This window comes from Carlito syrichta, unplaced genomic scaffold (genome assembly GCF_000164805.1).
Source record: "Carlito syrichta isolate Samal-C Ts95f unplaced genomic scaffold, Tarsius_syrichta-2.0.1 Scaffold314220, whole genome shotgun sequence".
NCBI classification, from domain to species: domain Eukaryota; kingdom Metazoa; phylum Chordata; class Mammalia; order Primates; family Tarsiidae; genus Carlito; species Carlito syrichta.
The window spans coordinates 630,718-654,005 of NW_007258316.1; the positions used below are offsets into that span (position 1 = coordinate 630,718).

The 23,288-nt window shown below is 50.8% G+C and overlaps 1 protein-coding gene across 1 annotated transcript in view; it reads right to left on the minus strand.

Moving 5' to 3' along the window:
- Positions 1 to 274: 274 nt before the first annotated feature.
- Positions 275 to 23,288, minus strand: part of CCDC12 (coiled-coil domain containing 12) — a 56,394-nt gene continuing 33,380 nt past the window's right edge. Inside the window, exons 3-8 of the mRNA XM_008071232.2 lie at positions 22,604 to 22,671; positions 4,400 to 4,479; positions 2,710 to 2,771; positions 2,409 to 2,443; positions 1,401 to 1,477; positions 275 to 1,305 (exon numbers count right to left, since the gene is read on the minus strand). Coding sequence (XP_008069423.1) covers positions 1,223 to 1,305; positions 1,401 to 1,477; positions 2,409 to 2,443; positions 2,710 to 2,771; positions 4,400 to 4,479; positions 22,604 to 22,671 — 405 coding nt within the window. The 3' untranslated portion in view covers positions 275 to 1,222. The remainder of the gene's footprint in view (positions 1,306 to 1,400; positions 1,478 to 2,408; positions 2,444 to 2,709; positions 2,772 to 4,399; positions 4,480 to 22,603; positions 22,672 to 23,288) is intronic.

The window sequence follows — 23,288 nt, forward strand, 5'->3', positions numbered from 1 at the left end:
AGTAAAACTGCTTTTAAAAAAATAAACCTGGCCGGGCGCAGTGGCTCACGCCTACAATCCCAGTACTTTGGGAGGCCAATGAGACAACTGCCAGAGCCCACAAGTTTAAGACGAACCTAGACAACTTGGTGAGACCTCATCTCTACAATAAATAAAAAAAATTAGCCAGGCATGGTGGCACATGCCTGTAGTTCCAGCTACTTGGAAGACTGAGGTAGAAGGATCACTTGAGCACATTAGGATGAGGCTGTGGTGGCCATGAGCGTGCCACTGCACTCCAGCCTGAGCAATAGAGTGAGACTCCAATGAAAAACAAAAACAAAAAACAACCCCCCCAAAAAACCAAGCCTATGTGTGAAACACAGCATACATACCAAAATGTATGAAAATGAATACACTGAGATTAAAATGAATTCCCATCACTCTAACCAAGTCTCTAGCAGAATGGACCACCCCTCCCCAGGGGCCCTGCCCCAGGGAAGCCATAGTCTAGCTCTGACTGGTGGGTAGGGAAAGCAGCTGCTTAGGGCTGGGCAGAGGAGGGAGAAGCAGTGCAAGAGGCCTTGAATCTAGAGTGACCCAAGCTGGGACTCACCAAGGTCCAATCTCCCACTTGGTGAGGGGGTCCCCAGAGGACCAGGATGGGAGCCTTTCCGGCTGTCCCACAGAAACTACTGCAAGGCCTAGACTTGAGGGGGGTGGTCTTAAAAAGAACTCTGCCACACCCTTTGTCACCCAAGGGTTTGAGATGACCACCACTGACCATGGACTGGACCAGGACTTGGACATAGAAGGCCAGCCCTGGGCCTTCCCTACCTCTCCAGCCTTATCATGCCCAGTCTAAAACAGGGGTTATTCACATTAAGTATCACCTCTGCAGTCTTGGAGCCCAAAGGCCCAGTACTCCCAGGCCTAGGAAACATCTGACAGGTTTCTGCCACTCACAGGGGTTTACTTGTCTCTATTTCCAGAGATTTTAAAAAGTTCAAAATATATACATATGTACAGACCCAGGCACACCAGAGTTGTTACTGGCTCTGCCCCCACCAAGAATGGTAGGGACCATTCAGGAGACAAGGAGCTAACCTCATCAACGGGGATTTCAGAGAATCACAGCTCAGAAGCCAAACTGGAGGAGAGGGCAAGCCTGGCCTCTACTCCTGCCCAAGACCATCCACCTACAGGACACGCCTGGCAGGCACAGGGAGGGACAGGGCACACTTCAGTCGGAATCGCAGGCTTCTTGTTCGGTGGAGGCGTCCACTGCTGAGGCTAGGCTCTCATCCTGGCCTTTCAGTCTCTCACCTGGGATAGACAGCAGACAGCGGGGCTGAGGAGGGCCCTGTGGTAGGGCCACCACTCAGAGTGTAGGATCCCACCTTGTCAGGCCCTATACTTACGAATCAGCTCAGCGATGGCCCTCTGAGTCCGCTTTTTTAGCTTTTCCAGCTTCTTGGCCACATCTCTCTTGAGGTCCCTGGAGCAGGGAGGGAGGGGAAGGCAGGAAGCTGAACGGCCTGATGTGGCCTTGGGCTCCCTCCCTCCCTCCCGCCTTAGCAATCACACTGGGTTGCCTAAGGGGGTCTCCCTGGAGAGGCCAGAATGCCCCCCCACCTTTCTGTGCCTCTGAAGTCTAGCATTCACCATCCTGCCCCATCCCACTGAAGCAGGGGGACTAGTGCCACAGACACAGCCCACATGGGAGTCTGAGCCAAGGCATGCAATGGTAGATGGCTTTCCAGGTAAGCACTTTTGGCCTGGTTCTCTGGCCTCTCCTCCAGCCACAGGCCCACCCCCTCCACCATGGGTTTCCAGAAATGTACATGTACTCAGCCTGCTTTCTCAGGCCCTGGGATTCCTAGGACATTCACCTCATGCTTTTGTTTCATCAAATTAAAACACCTCTAGCTGGTGCAATCCTTGACAAAGAACCAGGCAAGAGGGATATAGCCCTACCTCTAGCCCAGTGTAAAGTAAGCCAGCACCCTCTCTCAGCCCATTTCACAGAAGAGGAAATGGGAGACAGTGGGGAACAAGTTAGTTGGTGGTGGAACAGAGACAGAAACCTGTGTCTGTCCTTCCCTCCATCACGCCTCCAGCCCGTGGCCTCCTGAGGACAAAAGTTGGTCTTGCAAAAATGGGACCCTCTGGAGTAGGTGGTGTTCACTTTTTCACAAGGGCATTCTTGAGGGACCTACTGCTCCCCCTCCCCCTCTCCTGAGCCCCTCTCATCATGCCACTCATATTCTTTTTAGCACTTATTTCCAAAAGTAACTACCTTGTGATCTCTATTCTGTACTGTCTATCTCCCTCACTGTGAGTCGGGGAAGAGCCCAGCCCAAGGCCCACGCCTAGCACCAAGAGCCTCCCTAGTCAGTGTGCACCAACCCTGCATGCGCAACACTCACCAATCAGGCTTCCGGGGAGCGAGGTTGGCCAAGTCCTGGGGAAGAGAAGACACATATCAGGGTAGGAGGGGTCTGCCTCAGGGGAGTGGGAAGACAGGGTAGAGAAGTAGGGAGGTGGGAGAAAGGGGAGGACGGGGGAAGGGAGGAATGAGAGAAGGCTGGATGGGGAAAGAAGAAGTAAAGAGAAGGAAGGGGGCCAGATGGAGAGCAGATGGGGACAGGAAACAGGATACACAGAAGCAGCGAGAAAGAGGACAGAGAGGGGGAGGAGTAGGAGGACAGAGTGGCCCCAGGAACTTACCACCTCTTCAATGACAGGCTCCGGCTTGGCCGCCTCCAGCTGCTCCTTCACCTTCTCCTCCACTAGAGGGTGCAAGACAACAAGGGAGGCCTATCAGAAAGGATCTGCCACTCTGCAGTAACACTGCCTACCAAGGCTCCAGGGGAGAAGAAGGAACCCCAGACTTCTCTTGCTCCCACCTCTCTTCAGCCCTCCACCAGCCAGAGGCAAAGTCCCTGTGAAGGCAGCTCTAGAGGAAGGGCTTGGGCTTCCTAGGATGAAGGCAATTCCCTGGGGGCAAGATCGGACAGCTGAAGTCAGCCAGAAAGCATGGGCACTAACCTCAACTGTGAGCTAGGAGCGTAGATACAAAGCGTGGTTCTGTGAAGGGCCTTGGGAATTGGCTTTCCAGTAACCCCAGAGCTCCTGGACTCTAAGGATGTCCTCTGGGTCCTGGCCAGAGCCACTTTTCTTCCCATCCCACCTCAAGGGACAGACGCCTCCTGTTATACCAAGTCACTGCCAGCACAGCAGGCCTCTGCGCATTCTGACTTGGAGGGTACTGCTCTTGTGGGGACAGATGTCAGATGCATTAACAACCCCAGGCTCTGTGGGGTCCCTCCAAGCCCCAGTACTCAGTGGCCCCATGAGTGCTGTCCCTGCCTGCCTGACCTCCCTCCAGCTACAGAAGTGAGATTGGGCTGCCTCTTGATCCTGAGCCTGGAGCCAGTACCTCCCTCCTCCTGCACTGCCTTACTGCCTCTACCCACTGTGCCACTGCCCCACCAAGTGGGGCACAGCCATGAAGCAAATCACCAGAGAAGCGTCTGGATTTGGGGGATGAAAGAGGGGGAGAAGCAGACTGGGATGTGATAAACGGGCAACACTTTACTTTTTCTCAAGATAAATGTATTTATTCACTTATTACTTATTCAATTAAAAGTTCATAAAAAATTAGCCAGGCGTGGTAGCATGCACCTGTAGTTCCAGCTACTTGGAAGGCCGAGAAGGAAGGATCGCTGGAGCCCAGCAGGTCAAGGCTGCTGTGGCCAGGAGCGGCCACTGCACTCCAGTCTGGGTGACAAAGTGAGACTCCAACTCAAAAAAAAAAAAAAAAGTCCATAAAAAGAAAGAATAGAAACAGATCCTCCAGGGCCAAGGTGCAGGAATCACAGGATGAAGCAGCTCCCTGGCCTGAGTGGCATGAACGGCTGGATGCTCCAGGTCGCTGTGCTGTTCCCACACCCCAGTGAGACTGGGGAACCTGAGCTAGGCCTTCTCCCCGCCTCTGTGCTCGGGCTGCCTGCCCACTATGGTATGTTCCTGAATGTCTCTCACCCTGATCCACTGGGGCCCACAGGACCCACTGCCCGGCCCTGTTGCCCCAGGGGCATGTCTACTCCTCAGCCCAGAGGAGTCCTCTGAAGGGGTGTGGCCTGCTCCAGGACCCTTCACAGGTATCAGGAAACCTTGGCCTTGGTGTGTGAGCAGAACTGAGTGGGCACAGCAGCCTCTTCAGTGCCCTGACCGTCTCTCTGCTTCCACGAAAGTCAATGATTTACTTATCTGCTGTGAGATGGTGACAGAGGGTCCTGGAGACCCAACTCCTGCCCTGGCGCTGCCAGTTGTTCTGAGTGAGGGCAAAGCCTGCTGAGGTGAAGAGCGGCTGGCGCGGCCGGGCAGCAGAGGTGGAGAGAGGGAGCCTGCCTACCTGCAACTGGTTTGGCTTGGGGCACCCTCCTCCTCTTCAGGTCCTCATCCTCTGGGACGTAGTTCCGCAGCCTCAGTTCCCTAGGAGGACAAGCAGGGATCATTCACCTCATACAACTGCAAGTCAAATGCAGTGAACCCACACAAGCTGGTTACTTCTGACTTCCTTCTGATCTCTCTGAAGAAGATCTTCGCTGGTAAAGAGGGAAAGCACAGAACAGAGTATCATGGGGACAGCCCCCCACTCTCCAAAGGCCCTGCCTTCTATGTAAGAGTATGATTCTCTTCTAGAGCTGGGGCCAGGGATGCCTGAGGAGTGTTCGCTGGGTGTTTCTCCTGGAATTGTCCACACTTGACAGTAAGAGAACTGGGGCCAGAGAGAGTGCACCATTTTCAGGAGACCACACAGCAGTGGTTGCACAGCTAAGCTCAAGGCATGATGTGACTCTCAGCCAGGGCTAGCGCTCCTGGGCTGAGTTATTCCTCAAAGAGAAAGCCAGCAGTCACTCGCTAGTTCCCTAAGCCTAGCCCCCTCCTCAGAGTCTTCCTGCCCTGAGGCCAATGCCATGTAGTGCCTCAACTACCAGTGGAAAGAATCTGGGCATGTGGCAGTGAGCGAGCACTGGCATGTAGACAGGCAAGCCAGTGCTGGGGGACTTCGGAGTTGGCATGCTGCCTAAAGCAGTGGGAACATGGAGGGACTCCGGGAGTGGTGTCTGGGCCCACAGACGCTGGGGACACAAAACACATGAGGAGCTAACCCCACTCCAACATGGCTGTGAGAGGCCCGTGAGGGCTGTGAGAACAGGCATGCGATGTTTGTGCAAGGCTGGGAAAGCTAGAGTCCACCTGGACAGCGGTAAGAACACATCCTCTACCCCTGCAAGAGGTCTTCAGAGTGTTACCAGGGCAGACCTCAAGATCTCTGTGAAGGAGGAGAAGCCACCATCACACAGTGGGAGCTGTGGCCAGGGACCATGTTTTCACTCTTCTCCTGTTTCAGTCTCCTCATGCAGGGCTGGCTGCACCAAGAGCTCACTGGGGCCTCTCTGGCTCAGAAGCTCATCAAATCCCAACCCTCCCACCCACTGACAGCCAGGCCTGGAGGGTTCTGGTAACTCCACAGGGCAGCAGGGGAGGGGAGGAGCTCCTGGGGGCAGCTGGGTCTAACAGAGGCAAGACAGAAACACCAGGGCAGCACCGAAGCCTGGGGGATGCAGAAGAGGCCCCTCAAGTGCCAGCCAGGTGAGCCTGGGCTGTGGTTCTCCTTCTTCCCCACTATCTCTTTCAGTCCTCAACCACTGGTCCTTCAGAAAGCCCTGGGCCTCCAGGACAGAACAATTTCATGACAGGAGGCCTCCCATGCCCTGTCATTTCCCAAGCCCTTTGTTTAAACCAGGCAAAAGAGTTGCAGACTTCCTCAGCCCCTGGGAAGGCTGCCTTCCCAGAGGTGAGGCAGGCGATGTCTGTGGCCATATGGCTAGCAGTGCTCTGAATTGGGGGCTTTCAGATGCCAAACTCATCCCCCTACTCAAGAGCTCCACCTGTTCCCTGCCCCAGCTCACATACTGGCTCCTTCTCCCATGCCAGGGCCACTAGGCCTGGAGTCCTGGCTGGGCTGAACCTCTGTGACAGGGTGGGAAGGGGGCAGTACCAGCATCACCTGTGTGGAGAAGTCCACCCACACTCCCAGAGCCTGCTTCCCCCATCCCCCATCCCCTCTGCCTGCCTCAGGCCTGGGGGTAAGTGTCAGGTCACTGAGGCACAGGGAGGGAAAGTGGGGCATGTTTAGTGCAGTGACTCTTGTTCACAACAGGGTGGGGAGAAATGAGGAAGAGAAACTGGGTGTGGGAAGAAAACTACAGGGATTAGTGAGGAAAGAAAACTGTCACTTTCAGAAACTGTCTCCAAGATTCTGTGAGAAATTGGTAGGAGAGAGGAAAGTCTGCAGGAAGAGTACCCAGAACTCATGGCAGGAACACGCACCATGTCTCCAGCCCCACGCTGCTGTCCACAGTTTCAGAAGACCAGCTGGAAGAAGGGAGGGCACAGCAGGGGCAACGGAAAGGCCAGAGAGGAGGGAACAGCAGCCCTGTAGCCCACTGTGCTTTGCCCCACCCCAGAGCACAGCACTGTCCAAGCAGTCTAGAGCACCTGGGACCCAATCACTGCTGGATGGTTCCATTTTGTGTCTCAGTTTTCACAACTGTAAACACAGAGGGTGTATCCAGCTCTATCAAGCGGGTCCAAACCCTCCCCCGACTCACTTTTCAAGAGCTAATGACCCCTCCCTAATGCCCAATTAACTGCCCCCCCCATCTCCACCACTGCCAAAGGTCAGGAGTCTCTGGGAGAGGTCAAGGAGCACTGAGTTTGGCTTGGAGGCCTGCCCTTTCCAACACAGGCCCAATAATTATCTTCCCTTCTACAACAACTTAACAAATCTGACAACAAATTTTTTTTTTTTTTAAGTTGGAGTCTCACTCCGTTGCCCAGGCATCACCCCAGCGTCAACCTGCTGGGCTCTAGTGATCCATCTGCCTCAGCCTTCCAAGTAGTTGGAACTACAGGCACACACTACCATGCCCGGCTAATTTTTGATTTATTGTGGAGACGAGGTCTTGCCAAGTTGCTGGTCTCGAATCCTCAAACTCAGGCAATCCACTTGCCTCAGCCTCCCAAAGTGCTGGGATTACAGGCTAAGCCACAGTGCCCGGCCGACAACAAACATTTAAAAAAATCTAATTCACTTTGGGAGGCCAAGGCAAGAGGACTGCCTGAGCCCACAGCTTCAAGATCAGCTTGGGCAACATGGTGAGTTCTGGCTACTTGGAAGGCTGAGGCAGAAGGATTGCTGGAGCCCAGCGGGTCGATGCTGGGGTGGCCATGAGCGTGCCATTGCCCTTCAGCCTGAGTGATGGAGTGAGACACCAACTCAAAAAAAAAAAAAAAAAATCTACTTATTGGCCTAGAGAAGCACCAAGACAGTAAGGATTTCAGGGGCTACAATCACAGAGATAAGAGAAGTACAGCAAAGCGAGCCTAATTTGGGCACCTCTTTCCCCTTAAAGCATGTGACTATTTACAAGCAGTGGCTGAAAAGCTGAGAGACTGAGCAGAGCTTCCTACAATCTCATGGGGCTGGAGAGAGACAAATATGTGTTTAGGGCAGCCAAGGAGTAGGGCCCTGACAGCTTCACCTTCCAGCTTTCTGTTGTGACCCCCTCAAAACCCCCATCCTAAGAGTGGGGGTGAATCTGAAACAGATCACTCTTCCCAAGAACTCAAACACAATTCAGTATCAGTACTCTCGCTAATCGACCTGCTCTTTGGCAGAGTGGACAATGTATCTGGATCCTGGTGAGAGGAAGACTCTTTATCAGTCCTAAGAGGGTAGGTCAGGGTACCCCTAACCTAACTGCCTGCCAGAATGCAGAATAAATTATTTCTGGAAGAAAACAAATGCTTTACTTAGAACCTCAAACTATCTAAAATTTTTCACACACAATATCTAGAATTCAACCAAAACTATAAAAAAATAAAAATAAAAATATATTCCAGATATTGTAATTCTCAAAGATAAAATTTTAAATAACTGCAATTAAGTAAGAGGTCATGAAAGGCGATCACAGGTAAAGAATTTCAGCAGAGAACTGGAAACTGTAAAAATTAATCAAATGGAAATTCTACAACTGAAAAATAAAATCAAGATTAAGAATTTAGGGCCAGGCGCAGTGGCTCATGCCTATAATCCCAGCACTTTGGAAGGCCAAGGTGAAAGGATTGCCTAAGCTCACAGGTTTGAGACCAGCCTAGGCAACTTGGCGAGACCTCATATTCACAGTAAAACAACAAATTACCTGGACGTGGTGGCTCATGCCTGTAGTTCCAACTACTTGGAAGGCTGAGGTGGAAGGATCATCTAAGCCCAGAAGGTCGAGGCTGCAGTGGCCGTCAACATGCCACTGCCCTTCAGCCTGGGTGACAGAGAGAGATTCCAACTCAAAAAAAGTAAAAATAAATGAAAGAAAGAAACATTAGGAATCCTAAAGAAAAGTATACCTTGGCCGGGCTTGGTGACTCAGTCTGTAATTCCAGCACTTTGGAAGACCAAGGTGAGTGGATTGCCTGAGCCCGTGGGTTTGAGACCCGCCTAGGCAACTTGGCGAGACCTCATCTCTACAATAAATAAATTTAAAAAATTAGCCAGGCATGGTAGCACGCGCCTGTAGTTCCAGCTACTTGGAAGACTGAGGCGGGAGGATCACCAGAGCCCAGCGGGTCGAGACTGCTGTGGCTGGGAGCAGCCACTGCACTCCAGTCTGGGCGACTAAGACTCCAACTCAAAAAAAAAAAAAGAAAAGAAAAGTAAACCTTGCCAAATCATTGTCAAGCCCCTAAAAGCCAAAGACAAAGAGAAATTCTTAAATTAAAGACACTCAACCTTCAAAGGAGAAACAAAAACTGTCACTGACTTCTCAACTGAAACTATGGAAAACTAAGATAATGGAATAATATCTCAGAAGTGTGGAAAGAAAATAAAATTTCACATTAGAATTCTAAATCTAGTTAAAAAGTCTTCATGAGAAAGACTTTTTCAGAGAAAAAAAATGTTAGGAGTATTAGTCTTTAGTGAATCTGTGATTCAAAAAATTCTAAAGTGACTACTTCAGGCCTAAGGAAAATTATTGCAGAAGGAAGCATGGAACTACAGGGAAAAAATAAAATTCACCAGTAAACAGTAAATATGTAGGCAAATTAAAATGAATATTGACAGTATAAAAAAGTAATAATGACGTAGGACTTAAAATATGGCAACAATAGCACAAAAGGCAGGAAAAGGGGCAAATGGCATTAGTGTTTTGAGGTCCTAGCACTGGATGGGAAATGGTAAAACTACTACTATTTTCATCAGACTTTGATAAGTTAAGGATGCTGTTACCCCTGTGGAAACTACTAAAAGAAAGAAAAAAAGTGTATATAATTAACAAGTTAACAGAGAAAGGCAATGGAACAATTAAAACCATAAAAATCCAAAAGGCAATCAGAACTGAGATGAAAAAGGAAAGCCAAAAAATAAACATAACAGGTTCACACACAAAGCAGGCCCAGGTTGCCTTCCTAGGGAGCTCCCATCACAGTGTTTGGTACTGCCACAGCTCTTGGAAACTGGACAGGGTGTGACTACACGGTGCCAGTCAGACCAGTAGGGCAGGCCACACCCAATACCTTGTCAGCTGGCCAGGAAATGCTGAGGCAGCCTGCACTCATCAGACAGTCACTGGCATCTGAAAGCCACCCTTCTCAGGGCCACTGGAGCTTAACACTGCTTCTGATTACAATTAGGAGATTACTGGAGCTTAACACTGCTTCTGATTACAATTAGGAGATTGCTGAAAGGAGATGCTAGCACCCTGGACTTCCAACAGTTCGTCCTGGGTCCAGATCTCATCTTTGATGCTTTTGAGACATGGGAAGGATCATGCCATCATTGGTGTTCACATGGAAATGAAAGGCATCTGTCTCTTGTAAGGCTAAGTAGGGGTAACACAGGCGGTGGACATTAACGCTGAATAGAATTGTGCCCTTTAGGACAGAAATCTCATCTCACAGGAGTATCACCTTCCCACTCCACACTGCTGCCCCAGAAGCCCCTCCCCAGGCCTTGAGAACTCTACCTGCTGGGATGGGAACATGGCAGACCTCAGTCCAAGAAGGGATAGCTCAAAGAGAGTAACCCTCCAAAGCCTGCAGACAGTAACCCTGTATGTAGTTAGAAGGAGCAGCCCAGCAGACACGTGCATGGTCTACTAAGGCCCCTCAAAATACCCTCCTGTGTGGCTGGGGCAACTGAGTGGATAGAAAGTGGTCCTTGTGTGGCACACAGGGTGGCAGAGATGTGCCTATTTCTGCACACTACACACCAAGTAGCAGGATCGCCAGCGGTACGCCTAGCCAAAGAACAGCCTCCTTCTTCCTCTCTCCCTGCCTGTCTTCCCAGTTTGTTTGGGCTCCAGGAGCTTGTATTTCCAGTGCCTCCACTCTTACTGCCTCTGATTCAGCGACCCCAGTACCCCCAAAACAAGTCTCAACTCCTTCACATGGTCCTGGCCCCATTGCCTGCTCACCCAGGAAATGTTCCCCTGGGCCACTGCAGGGACCCTGCCCGCTACGCACTCCCCCATCCAGCTAGTGGCACTGTGGGCAGCCCCTCCCCTCCCCCAATGTCCCCGAGGCACAGGTGACCACTCTTCTCCTGTGCCCTCTTCGCACAGTTGCCTCTCTACCCTCTACGCAGCAGCCACTACACTCTACACACATGGCCCTGTGACCCCGTGATAGCTGTATGCCTGTCCTTGATCTGCCCTACAAGCACCAGGCAGCTCCAGGAGGGGATCAGTCCATGCTTGCCTCAGGCTGGAAAAAGAAATTCAGAAGGTAGTTGGGAAAGAGCTTTATGGGCAGCCTGGGGCTCTCAGAGCCTTTTAATGATGTGGGAAGACATTAGGAAGCAAAGAAGTTGCCCCAGCAGATGCAAAGGGCAGGGATGTGGCTGGGCAGGGGCAGCCAACTTCTAAGTTACTTCTTTGTGGGAAAGTAGGGCAATGCCCAGTTCACATTCAACTGAGTCTCCTTCTATAATGGGAAGACATTCTTTTTCATTTCCTCTACTGTTTCCTCTTCCGGTGTCTTAGGAAGACCTGCAGAGCACAGATAGTGAGGTGACCACTATGGGCTCCTCTCAAGGTCTTCCTCAAGGCCAGCTGCAGGGGTCCCAGCTAGGGCCAGCTAGGGTGGTTTAGGGGAAATCATCCCTTGGGATGTTTTTTCACACCTTCTATAAGTGCCACTGAGGGGAAGTGGGTAGTGAAGCTGATGTTCTCTATAAACTATAAAACCCAGGAGTAGATTTCTAGAATGACCAAGCGAAAGAAGTTTTGAGACTATGTGTCTGGTTCAACCCAATCACTGGCAAACTGGCCTCAGAGAAGTCCACACTGCTCCTGGAGGGTTCAGAGCCTCCAACCCACTTCACCCACTAGTGCTACTCTTATCCTCTGGGGCGTTCGCCTCTCTTCTTAGGCTAAGAATTTGAGGCCACTGTACACTCAACCCCTCTGTCCTGGACCCCTGGAGAGAGAGGACAAGGACGTGTAGTCCCATATGGCCTGTTCTCTCACAACAAGGCCCTCTACCTGGCCACGGTGGTCCCTCCTGCCCATATAGTATTCCTCAGGGGCCACAGAGAGTTGGTGTGTGAGGATTTTCTCACAGTAACAGACCACAGGGAAGTTGAAGCCCAGGACAAGCCTCCAGGACTTCTGGAAGCCAGCACCGGCCAGAGACCAGCAACTCTGGTCACAGAAGGCTTCCGCTTTTAATATTCAGAGTACAAACAAAAAAGCTCTTCTAGGAAAACACATACACACACACATACACACCCCTAAACCCTGTTTGTTTTAGGCTCTGCACATGGAGATCTACTCTATGTCCCCAACATAAATAACAAGACCTTACTTGCCACTGCCAAAGGCCAGACCCGAGTGAACTATGAAAATGAGAGGAGAGGCAACTGTCCCAAATGTGTGCCCAACTGCTCCAGAGGCTGATCTGGTCATTCTTTCAAGATCCATTCAAACATTCAAACCCCATGACCCAGTAATACTGCTCTGGGGAAATTATTCTACAGAAATAGTAACAAAACAGGGACAAGCAAAACAAGACCTTCTATATACAAAAGTTTCTGGTAGGCCAGGACGGTGGCTCATGTCTGTAATCCTAGCACTTGAAAGGCTGAGGTGGGAGGATCACTTGAGGCCAGAAGTTCAAGACAAACATTTCCAGTAGTATAAGTCATAACAGTCACAGGCAAACACCTCTGAGCTCTCTTCTGGCAGCGTCTCCCAGAGTGACTACCAGAGCCTTCTGGAGAGGGAGCATAGCTCAGGACAGACAGTACAGTTACAACACATGGCTGTAAGGGCCAGGAACAATTCAGCATAGGTGAAGTACAGATCAGGACAGAACACGGATACTGGAAACAGACAGCTGTGGAAGGATGTTTTTGTTTGGTGGTTGTTTAACATTTGCCTTTAGGACACTTGATGGTTTAGCAGCAAATGGGAATCCAGCAGCTTCCCTACTCCCGAACAGAAAAAACTGTCCTCCAACTGTTGCCCCAGCAAGGCAACTCTGGCTCTACTCTGGGAACAGGATACAGTCTAGGGCAATAAAAGTTCCCTCCCTTCTCCTACCCAGCCCACCCCAGGCCTCCTGTTCTTCTGACTGCACAAAGATGACAAGGCCAACAGGAACACATGACAAAAGAATGACCACGTGCAGGACAGGGCCACATCACAGCTCCACAGTGGAGAGGGGACAAAGCCTCCCAAGCAAGCCCTGGCAAATGTGTCCTCATAGGGTTTCAGGAAAAGGGGCGGGAGCTCCCATGTCACTCCTATCCCAAATCGCTGGCCATAATGAATGGGATCATGCCTCCTCTGAGGAGCACCGTCCACACTACCTCTCAGAGGGTACCTCTCAAGACCACACTTCAACATTGGTAAAGGTTGCAATTGACATTTTCTAGAAGTGGGAAACAGTTCAGTGAGATACACAGATTTACTGAGATGAGGGATGAGCCAGAGCCAGAATCCAAACCCAGGTTTTGGCCTTGAGATGGACCACACGAGAGCCCTCAACTGGATCCTCAGGGAACAGCAATCAACACAGAGTACTGAGGCTGTCTGATGGAGGGACTGGGGCCCTGGCCAGGGTTGCAGGTGGCTCAGCCAGGGCTCTGGGCACTCAGTATTCTCACAGGGAAAAATCTTTTGACTTGCTCCCGAGGGGAGGTCAGCATACAGCACCATCCTAGAAACTCATCCTCCCTCAAAAGGCCCCTGAGGGACGGTCTATGAACAGCCTGTTCCAGGCACTGAACAGCACTGAGCCTAGTTAAATCAGGCACCTGCTTCCTGGAGCTGCCATCACATTTGGGTCATGTGGTCTGCACCCACTCTCACCCTGGATTCTGCAGAACCCAACCCAGGTTCTTTAAATGGACATGCTAAACTCTGTACCTACCCCACCTGAATATCCACAAAAACAGCTGATATGCCAATAAATCAAAAACTAAAAAATAAATCATAAGTAAATCATAATCTCAAAGAACTATTAAGCAGCACTAGAGAATTTTATAGAAATATATTTATCAAAAGATAGTCATGATATGGTATGTGAAAAAGATTACAAAACAGCAGGATATGCACAGATACACGTTAATCTGTATTTTCTAAAATATACAATTTATGTACTTTAAATATCAATTTAAATTTGTTTAATTTTTTTGAGTTGGAGTCTCATTCTGTTGCCCAGGCTGGAGTGCAGTGGCATGCTCCTGACCACTATAGCCTCGACCTGCTGGGCTCCAGCGATCCTTCCACCTCAGCCTTCCAAGTAGCCAGAACTACAGGTATGCATTATGACGCCTGGCTAATTTATTTATTTATTTAGTGTAGAAATGAGGGCTCACCCAGTTGCTCTGGTGGGTCTTGAACCTGCGGGCTCAGGCAATTCACCTGCCTAGGCCTCCCAAAGTGCTGGGATTACAGGCTGAGCTATCGAGCCTGGCCGCAATTTAAATTTGAAAAGAGGATCAAGGCAGCAGAGCTGAATCCTATCGGGCGGACAAAGTAAAAACTGGACTGACCACACTGGCTATGGAGGCCCAGATAGTGGAGGGACAGAGGCCTGTAGAGTCTACTGCCCCTCACCCTCCCAGGGCCCAACCTACCCCACTCCTAGGGTGGATGGTACTCAAACCCCATCAGGCTGCCCTGGCCTGCAAACTGCAGCTCCCAACCTGCTTCACTCTGCCAAAGAGAAACACTCCTCTTTTCACGGCATAGCTGTCTGGGATCCCTGCTGCCCATCCCTCTGGCCCTGGTCAAGTGGGCATGTGGGACAGAGGCCACAGCACCTCCTCATTCGGGAGCATTGAGGCTGGGGTGGAGTGGCCAACCTTGGGAGACTGCGCAGAGGGCAGGAGTGGCCTCATTTCCCATGTGGGACAAGAGGAGGCTGCAGTACTCCGTTGTTCCCACCCTGGCTGCATGTCAGACAAGAATAAGGGAGGGGTCCCAATGCCAGCTCCACTCCCTTTCAGTTGGGAGATTTTAGCCAAGTCACACCAACTGCCTGAACTGTGGTTTCCTCACCCATAAATGCAGATGACACCTAGCCCCAGAGCAGGGGTGATGATTTCATGAGAAGGGCTTTGGAAGCACTGAAGATCAGGACATACAAGGTGTCATGACATTCTTCCACGCAGAAAGGATCCAGCCATGCTCCCATCCCACCCCTTACACAGAGGGAGGTGCCCGATGCCAGCTGGCACCAGTTGGCACATGGTGAGTTGGCTTCACCATCTTCCTTAAACCAGCTCTCTCTCTTGACTCATTCTCCCACATTCCCAGGCCTATTCCTGAGAAACAGGGTCAAGAAAAATGGGGAGGTTGCAGGTCCTGTGCGGTTGCTCCTGCAGGAGCCGGCCCTGCCCCACGCACGGCCCATGACTGGGACATCCAAGGCCTAGAGCAGAACTGAGATAACTCAGAGGTGTGGGTGGGAACCGCCCAGTCGTTACCACTAGAGTGGAGCAATGTGCACTGAATCAAGCTGATGTCATGAATCTGTGACCCACCCTGGTGCACAGACACCATCCTGGGACTCAGTCTGCAGAGGAGGAAGGGCTAGCATTGGCCAGACTCAAGGGTTTGGGCACTGGACCAGGACTCAGCCTCAGCTGGGGTGGGACTTCTCTCCACGAGAGGGTCATGCACACACTGAGTTGGGGAACAGGTTTTCTATCCCTGAAGAAGGAAGGCCTAGTGTCTTTTGCAACATGTGACACTCACCCTAGGTCCAATCACTGTCCCTGATGGTGACTAACTGCTCCAGCTGTGTGTAGACCACCATCCAAAGTCACACAGGCTGTGGGGGTTGGGGGCTCGGGACTTGCTAGTTCAGACGCTCAACAAGAAGCATTCATCTTCTCCTATGCCAGAGAGGGTGTGCAACACCTCCTCTTCCTCACACCTGGCAGCCCCAACCCAACATCTGTCCCACAAGACAGGGTGGCAATGGCTGTTGGCCTCAAGCCCTACCCGAGACACACCTCCATGGAACATATCAGCTGATCTGCTGCCAGGAGGAAGTGACTGAGGGCTTAAAAACGCAAAAGCAATTGACATGAATGCCCCTTTCCAGAGCACATCTTCTTATCTGGGGCTGGAGGAGGGGAGCTGCCTTAGAGATGAGTCACATGCCTCTGCAGAGCCAGCCATAGAAGGTTGGCTGGGAGGGAAGATTCAGCCCCAAGCAGCAAGGGCCCACCTAGGGGTGGGAACAAACCATTCCTTCCCACAGAGCCTGATCCAGGCTGGTCACAGCTCACTCCCACCAGATGGGGGATTCAGTTGTATGGGGACAGGTTAGGATTTATCTTAGGAGAGTAACCAAAATTTTAAAGAAATTTTGACCTGTAGATTCAATGCAATTCTGGCCAAAAATCCCAGCAATTGTTTTTATAGATATGAATAAGCTGACTGTAAAATGTACCAGGAGAAGTAAAGTAACTAGAACTTAACTAATTCTGAAAAAGGTCTCCCTGAGCAATGGGGCAGAAGCACAGGCAGGGAGGCAGGTGGGTGACTCTTCAGGATGGCAGCGATGTATGAGGTCCTGGGGTGCCTGCTTCCAACCCTGTGGGCTTGACATAAACCATGTGCTAACTTTGCAAATAGGACAATAGTTGGGAAACTATGAAGTGTATAGATGAGAGTAGAAATAAACAGACAGGGGGAACCCCAAAAACCCAGAATTTATTTGTAAAAATAAAACCACAACCCCTGGCCCCAGAGTGTATCTGATTAGATAAATGAATCTGCAAAATGAGGCCACTCAGCTTATTTCCAAGGATCTAACGTACCAGATAAGTGAGGCTCTACAAAGTGGATACTAATCACTAACTTCTCAACTATATATGAGGGAGGACCAAAAAAAAAGACTTATCTTTTGGAGGGTGGGCCCCCTTGTGGTACATTCGGAATTTTTTTTTTTTTTGAGTCGGAGTCTCACTCTGTCACACAGGCTGGAGTGCAGTGGCTGGCATGCTCACAGTCACCACAGTCTCAACCTGTTGGACTCAGGTGATCTTTCCACCTCAGCCTTCCAAGTAGCTGGAACCATAGGCTTGAGCCACTGTGCCTGGCTACACTTGGAATTTATTTCTCCAGATCAAACAGATTTTATCAACTAAAGGGTTTATCTGGAAGTTTTGAGAAGGTTGGGTCGTAATTTGTGGAAGAAATGGCCCAAGTTGTGGTGACTGGTTCTTCCATCCATGACAAACCACCTGCCCACACCACGGTGAGTGTTCAGAGTTTTTTTTTGTTTTTGTTTTTGTTTTTGAGTTGGGAGTCTCACTCTGTTGCCCAGACTGGAGTGCAGTGGCCGCTCCCGGCCACCGCAGCCTCGACCCGCTGGGCTCTGGCGATCCTTCCGCCTCAGCCTTCCGAGTAGCTGGAACTACAGGCGCGCGCTACCACGCCTGGCTAATTTTTGATTTATTGTAGAGATGAGGTCTCGCCAAGTTGCCCAGGCGGGTCTCGAACCCACAGGCTCAGGCAATCCACTCACCTCGGCCTCCCAAAGCGTGGGACTACAGACTGAGCCACCGAGCCCGGCCTGTGTTCAGAGTTTTTGATCAAAAATGGCATGACCCTCATACCTCACCCTCCCTACATACCTGATCTCGCCCCGAGTAACTTTTTTTTTGTTTCCCCAGATGAAAAAAGTCCTCAAAGGGAAACGTTTTGCCCATGTGGAAGAGGTGAAACCAAAAATGGCGGAAGTACTGGAAGGCATCAAAATCAATGAGTTCAAAAACTGTTTAGATAGGTATATTGCATCAAACGGAGAGTATTTTGAAGGTAAAACATGTAGGAGTACACAAATTTTTACAAATAAATTCTGGGTTTTTGGGGGTCCCCCCCCATCTATTTCTACACTTATCTATCTACTTCATAGTTTTCCAACTATTGTCCTATTTGCAAAGTTAGCACATGCTTTATGTCAAAGTTAATGCTGCCTTTTCAAGTATGTCCCAAAGGACCTCATGGTGTCTTCCTTGTGACCAGAGCCCCAGCACCAGCTGGGCAAGTAGGTATGGCATTTGCTCAATTCACTGGGTGAAGCAAGTTTTTCTTTTTCTTCTCATCTTCAGATGAAGACACTGAAGCAGTGACTTTCTCAGTCTCAGAGAGTTAATAATTGGCAGGGTCTGCCTTCAAACCTGGGAGCTACTTCCAAATTCCAAGCTTGCTCCATCTGCCTAGTTCCAATCATTTCAGGGCTGCTGCTGAACCAAGAATATCCTCAACATTTGTTTTCCCTAAGTCCTTAAATTGTAAAAAAAAAAAAAAAAAGTCAGAGTCTCATTCTGTCGCCCAGCCTGGAGTGCAGTGGCACATTCACAGCCACTGCAGCCTCGACTTGCTGGGCTCAGATGATCTTTCCACTTCAGCCTTCCAAGTAGCTGGAACTACAGGCACAAGCCATCACGCCTGGCAATTTTTTAAATTTATTGTAGAGACGAGGTCTTATGTTGCCCAGGCTGGTCTGGAACCCTTGGGCTCCACAATCCTCTCACCTCCGCATCCCAAAGTGCTGGGATTATAGGCATGAGCCACCACGCCCAGCTTACCAGCCAAGTTTCTATACAGTGTCTCTGCAAGGAACACTTAGTGACCTGAAGGGTAATGGGGCAGGTGGCCTCTGCTCTCTGTGAGCTGATGGGACACAACAGGGAGCTGAGTGGCAGGGTGGGATGGAATGGCTAGGGAGGACTCCAGGTCAGGGCATAAGAGGAGAAACCTGGGAGGAAGGGGAGGAAGAGCATGCACTTCACTTCCCTGTGGGGGGTGAGTCAGGGGAGCATCAGAGACAACTCAGCCTCAGGGCCCCAGACCTCATGTGCAGAACTGTGCAACTCCCTTGGCATCACTCCTGAGAGTGTGTCAGACTAGAAGGGGCCCCCAGTGACACTGTGTAAAGCCAGGGCTGGGGTAATGTCTGTTCGTGCCTCCCCAACAAGATGCTACACTACCTACCCTTTCACATCGCAGGTTCATGCCTCTCGGTCTTTGTAACCCAAATCCTACCCTCTGAATTCCAGACCTAACTCAAGAGGCATGTTCTCTGTGAGGCCTGGTCCTGCTGCCCTCAGCTAAAGGCAGCCCAGAGAGTGCATTGCACTTTTCTCAGGACACTTCAGAAGGGCCAGTAGCCATAGAGCCTCCCAACTAAAACCTGGGTTCATTTCAGACTGACTTAGACTGCAGCAAGCTGTTCTTACCTCCCAAGAGCCAAGAAAGCAGGATGCTTGCTGGTGACTAGCCTCAAGAGGTCACCCCTCCAGTGGAGTGGAAGTTACTCCTTTCTCCCCAGAGGCAAAGGCAGCTGCAGCGGGGCTGTGGCCTAGGAGCCCTGGGGAGTCTGCTCCCAATCCATCGGCTTCCTGCGTGGGAGTTACCTTCCAGATGTGGGGTACTGGTAAGGAGAAAGATCCCCCTTTCTGGGACAAACACAGCCCCTGCTGTATCCTGCTCTTCCTGCCCTGCAGTCTAAGGTTGAGTCCAAGGTTCTGATCTGCCTTCCTAAATAACCTAAGCAAGCCCTTTGCCCTAAAATCTGCTAAAGTCTGTTTTGCTTTGGGGGCTATAAATGCAGATGCAACTCCTTGCTAAGCCTAGGCTTCCTGGCAACCGAGGGAGTGACCGAGCACCAGGCCCTGCCAGGTAAGGGATGGCTAGAGAAGTCCATGTGCCCAAAGTCTCCAGAGGGACAGCCCCAGAAGCCAAGCTCCTGAAAACCAGGCCAGACCTGCTGCACAACACTCCAGTGCCTCAAGAGGGGCCAGATTAGAGAAAAGTGGAAGAACATGATGAGCTACAGCTGAATTCAACCCAGTGTTGGTTCCTGACACGTGGAGAGATACAAGACAGCGCCCTGCACTTGCCCAGCTCAATGGGCTCAGGACAGAGCCTTAGAGCAGGTCTTGAACTCCACCATAAACGACATATTACGGACCGGGCAGTGAGCAAGGCCATGACACGGGGCCTGGAGTCGGAAGGCCTCTTTTATCCAGAGCTAGGAACCTTTGTTCTCTTTTTCACCTGTTTTCATTAAGAAATATCTCAGGTACACAGAAAAGGTCAGAGTGACACAGCACATGTACTCACCTCCCCACAGAGTCAACAACAGCAACATTTGCCATACCTGAGAGAGATCTGCCCCCCTTTTTTCTTAAATACAATCACACACCCTAGACTAGCCAATCTTTTAGGCTGGACACTCCAACCTTTTTGGCATCAGGGACTGGTTTTGTGGAAGACAATTTTCCCATAGATCGGGGTCAGAGGGAATGTGCAGTCAAACCTCACCACCCACTAATGCTAATCTGCATTTGCACCTGCTTCCTGGCAGTAGCATCACTGCCTCAGCTCTACTTCAGATCACCAGGCATTAGACTCTCATAAGGAGCATGCAACCTTGATCCCTTGCATGTGCAGTTCACAATAGATTTCACACTCCTATGAGAATCTAATGCTGCCACTGATCCGACAGGAGGCAGAGCCCAGCCGGTAACGTGAGCAATAGGAGCGGCTGTAAATACAGATGAAGCTTACTGCCATTCACCTCCTGCTGTGCAGCCCAGTTCCACAACATGCCAGACTGGTACTGGTCTGTGGTCGGGGGCTGAGGACCCCTGCCCTTGACAGAGCCTCTCCTTAATCCTGTTTCCTCCCTGCTTCCCCAGGCATGAATCTGAGGCATCACCACGAGGCATGTTTATGCTTCTACTTTCGCTTTCTTCAGCACACCTGACATCTCATCACACACCTGCTTCCTTATTCACAGCCTGTCTTCCCCAGAGAATGTCAGCTCCATGAGGGCAGGCACTGTACTATGGTCACTGCTGCCTCCCAGAGGCCTAGAATGGTGCCCTTTACAGAGTAGACCACCAATAAAGTCAATACTTGCTGAATGAATAGCACACATATAATATCTTAGGTGTTTCTGAATTTGATATAAATGATCTTGCCCTGTATGCCTCAATTCTGAAATCTGCTTTTTCCTTCACTCAACAACATGTTTGAGATTCAGTCACATGGTTCAACAGTCAAGTCTCCTACTGTATAAGCCACCCACCTGCTAACCAGTGACCCTTCTTTTTCTTTTCTTTTTTTGGTGAATTGGGGTTTCACTCTGTCACCCAGACTAGAGTGCAGTGGCACAATTATGGCTCACCAACCACCTGGGCTCAGGCGATCCTTCCATCTCAGCCTCCCAAGTAGCTGGGACTACACCACCATATCTGGCTATTTTTTTTTTTTAATTTTTTCTGTAGAGACAAGGTCTTGCTATGTTGCCCAGGCTAGTCTCAAACTCCTGGGCTCAAGTGATTCTCTCACCTCAGCCCCCCAGTGTGCTGGGATTACAGACATGAGTCACCACATTCAGCCAACCTTTCTTTTTCATCAAGGAGGAGGAGGATCAGAGAAGAGACCACCCAGAAACTGGAACCCAAGGCTCTAGTCAGCAACTGAGAATCTAAGAACAAACCAGAGAAAGATAAAAGGGCCTCTAAGGAGTTACCACAGAATGGGGGAAACTGTGCAGGCACCTACCCCTAAAATCATACAAGTCTGAGGTCACCTGGCAAAGGAGCAACTGACCGGCTTTCATCATCCCATCACCAGCCAGAGACCCTCAGGTGCTGGGGGCTCTGGTGCAACAAGAAAGCATGGAACCCAGTGCTAGGGAACCTACTCTACCAATGAGCATCAAAGCCTCTTAGCATAGAGCTGGTACCATGTCAAAGCCTGAGTATGGGCAAGGACCCTGCAGGGCTGCGGTGAGAATGGTATGAAAGCACTTTGTAAATGGTGTTTGAGATCAGTTCCTAGTTACAAAGGCAGAGATGGGGGCAGCATGTGGGGAGGTTCCACTCACACTGGTAAAGGAGAAAAGGCTGGGGCACTAGGAGGGCCTGCTCTGGTACGCCTGCTCACCTCCCCTAGAGAGCGCACACACACACACACATACACCCCCGCCCCTCCTCAAAGCAGATCCCAGTGCATCAAGAGTCACACCTCCAGTTGGCAGGTGTCTGTACAGGCCCTGCACCTGAAGGAAAGCAGCCCAGGGCAAAGAAAATCAAGGTCACCTGTCCATAAGGACACCCCCCCCCAGGCAGAGCACCCTAGCTCAGAGCTAGACATGGGAGGGAGGGCATGAGACCTCTGGAACTGCTAGCAGCGGAATGCTGGTCAGACACCAGGGCTCTCCCCATCCACAAGGGTCAGCTGCACAGCTCCTGCCCACACACACACTCATTCCTGCAAACCACTTTGAGGCAAAGCAGCATCTGAAGCCCTGTGGAGGCTGCAGCCCTCAAGACTGGGGGGAAGACCCATGCCTGCAATCACGAGGGAAGGAACCCAAGCCCCTCACATGTGCTGTCCTTAGGCAACTAAAGTTGACTCAGCCAGATGACAGTATTTGGGGAGATAAGATAAATACTGTAAATGAATTGCTGAGGAAAGTGAAGCCAGGGGATGGGAGGAACACAGACAAAGAAAAAGAAGAGGTGGCCAGTGAGCCAAGCTCGACATGAAGACCCAGAATTCCAAGGTGAAGAGACAAAAAGGACCTCCAGGCTGAGGGACAGCAAGAACAGGTAGATGCATGAACCGCTGGGCAGGAAATGCTGAGTGGGCAGGGGTGGCTAAAGGGAAAGCAGAGGAGGCTGGATGAGCCAGACGGCCCAGGCAGCGCTTTACACACCAGGTAGAGAAGGGAGACCTGCCCTAGCAGGCGACGTAGAAGCACTCCACCAAGGTGTGTGACAAGAGTGAAAAGGCACAAGGTGAGGGCCAGACAGAAAATGCTGGAGGCAAAGTAAGAGCCACGTGGTAACTGGGGAAAGGAGGCAGAGAAGGCCCCAACAGACCACACGGTTGAGATTTTCAGGTCTGAACAAGACAGCCATGGTGGAAGGGCAGAATCTCTGACCCCAGAGACCTAGAGACTGACGGGAGTTGGGAGGAGCAGGGCCGCAAATCGCATAAGGAGTTACCTATGCTTCTCGCCTTCTTCTTCCTCTTCTCGGAGCTGCTTGGGCTTTGGCTCTCCATCTTCCTTGTCCTGCAAAAAAAGGGAGGAAACCACCTGCTGAGTTGAACACTCCTGTGTCAAGCCCACATTGCCTACAGAGCTAATAAAGAACAGGACATCTCAGGTGCCAGACACTCAGGCAAGAACCAGCTTGGTGTACCAGTCTCTAAGCAGTGCACATGCCTGCTGCAATTGACAGGCACAACTCTGCTGCCTCACTGCCCTGCAGACCCCAGCCCAGTCCTGGGTATGTGGTGGCCCTCAGAGAACACTGGCAGGCAGAGTTGGAAGGTTTTAGGAGGTGAGAAATGGAGCCAGTTAATGTCACTGAGGGCCATGCTAGCAGGCCACTAGCCACCCTCATGGGTCTGGATACAACCATCTGCTGAGCTGGAAGACTAGGGAAAGAACACTCACCAGCAACCAGGACAGGACAAGAGCCTCCTGACTTCCCTCCCAGACCAGGGGCCTCTCCAGAAGTATTTATTTGGCTCCCTTTAGATTAGAATAAACCAGCTAGGGGGTAGAGGCTGCAGTGAGCCAAGATCTGAACAAGATCATACCAGTGTGCTCCAGCCTGGGCAGCTGAGTAAGACCCTGTCTCTCTCTTTTTTTTTTGAGTTGGAGTCTCACTCTGTCGCCCAGAC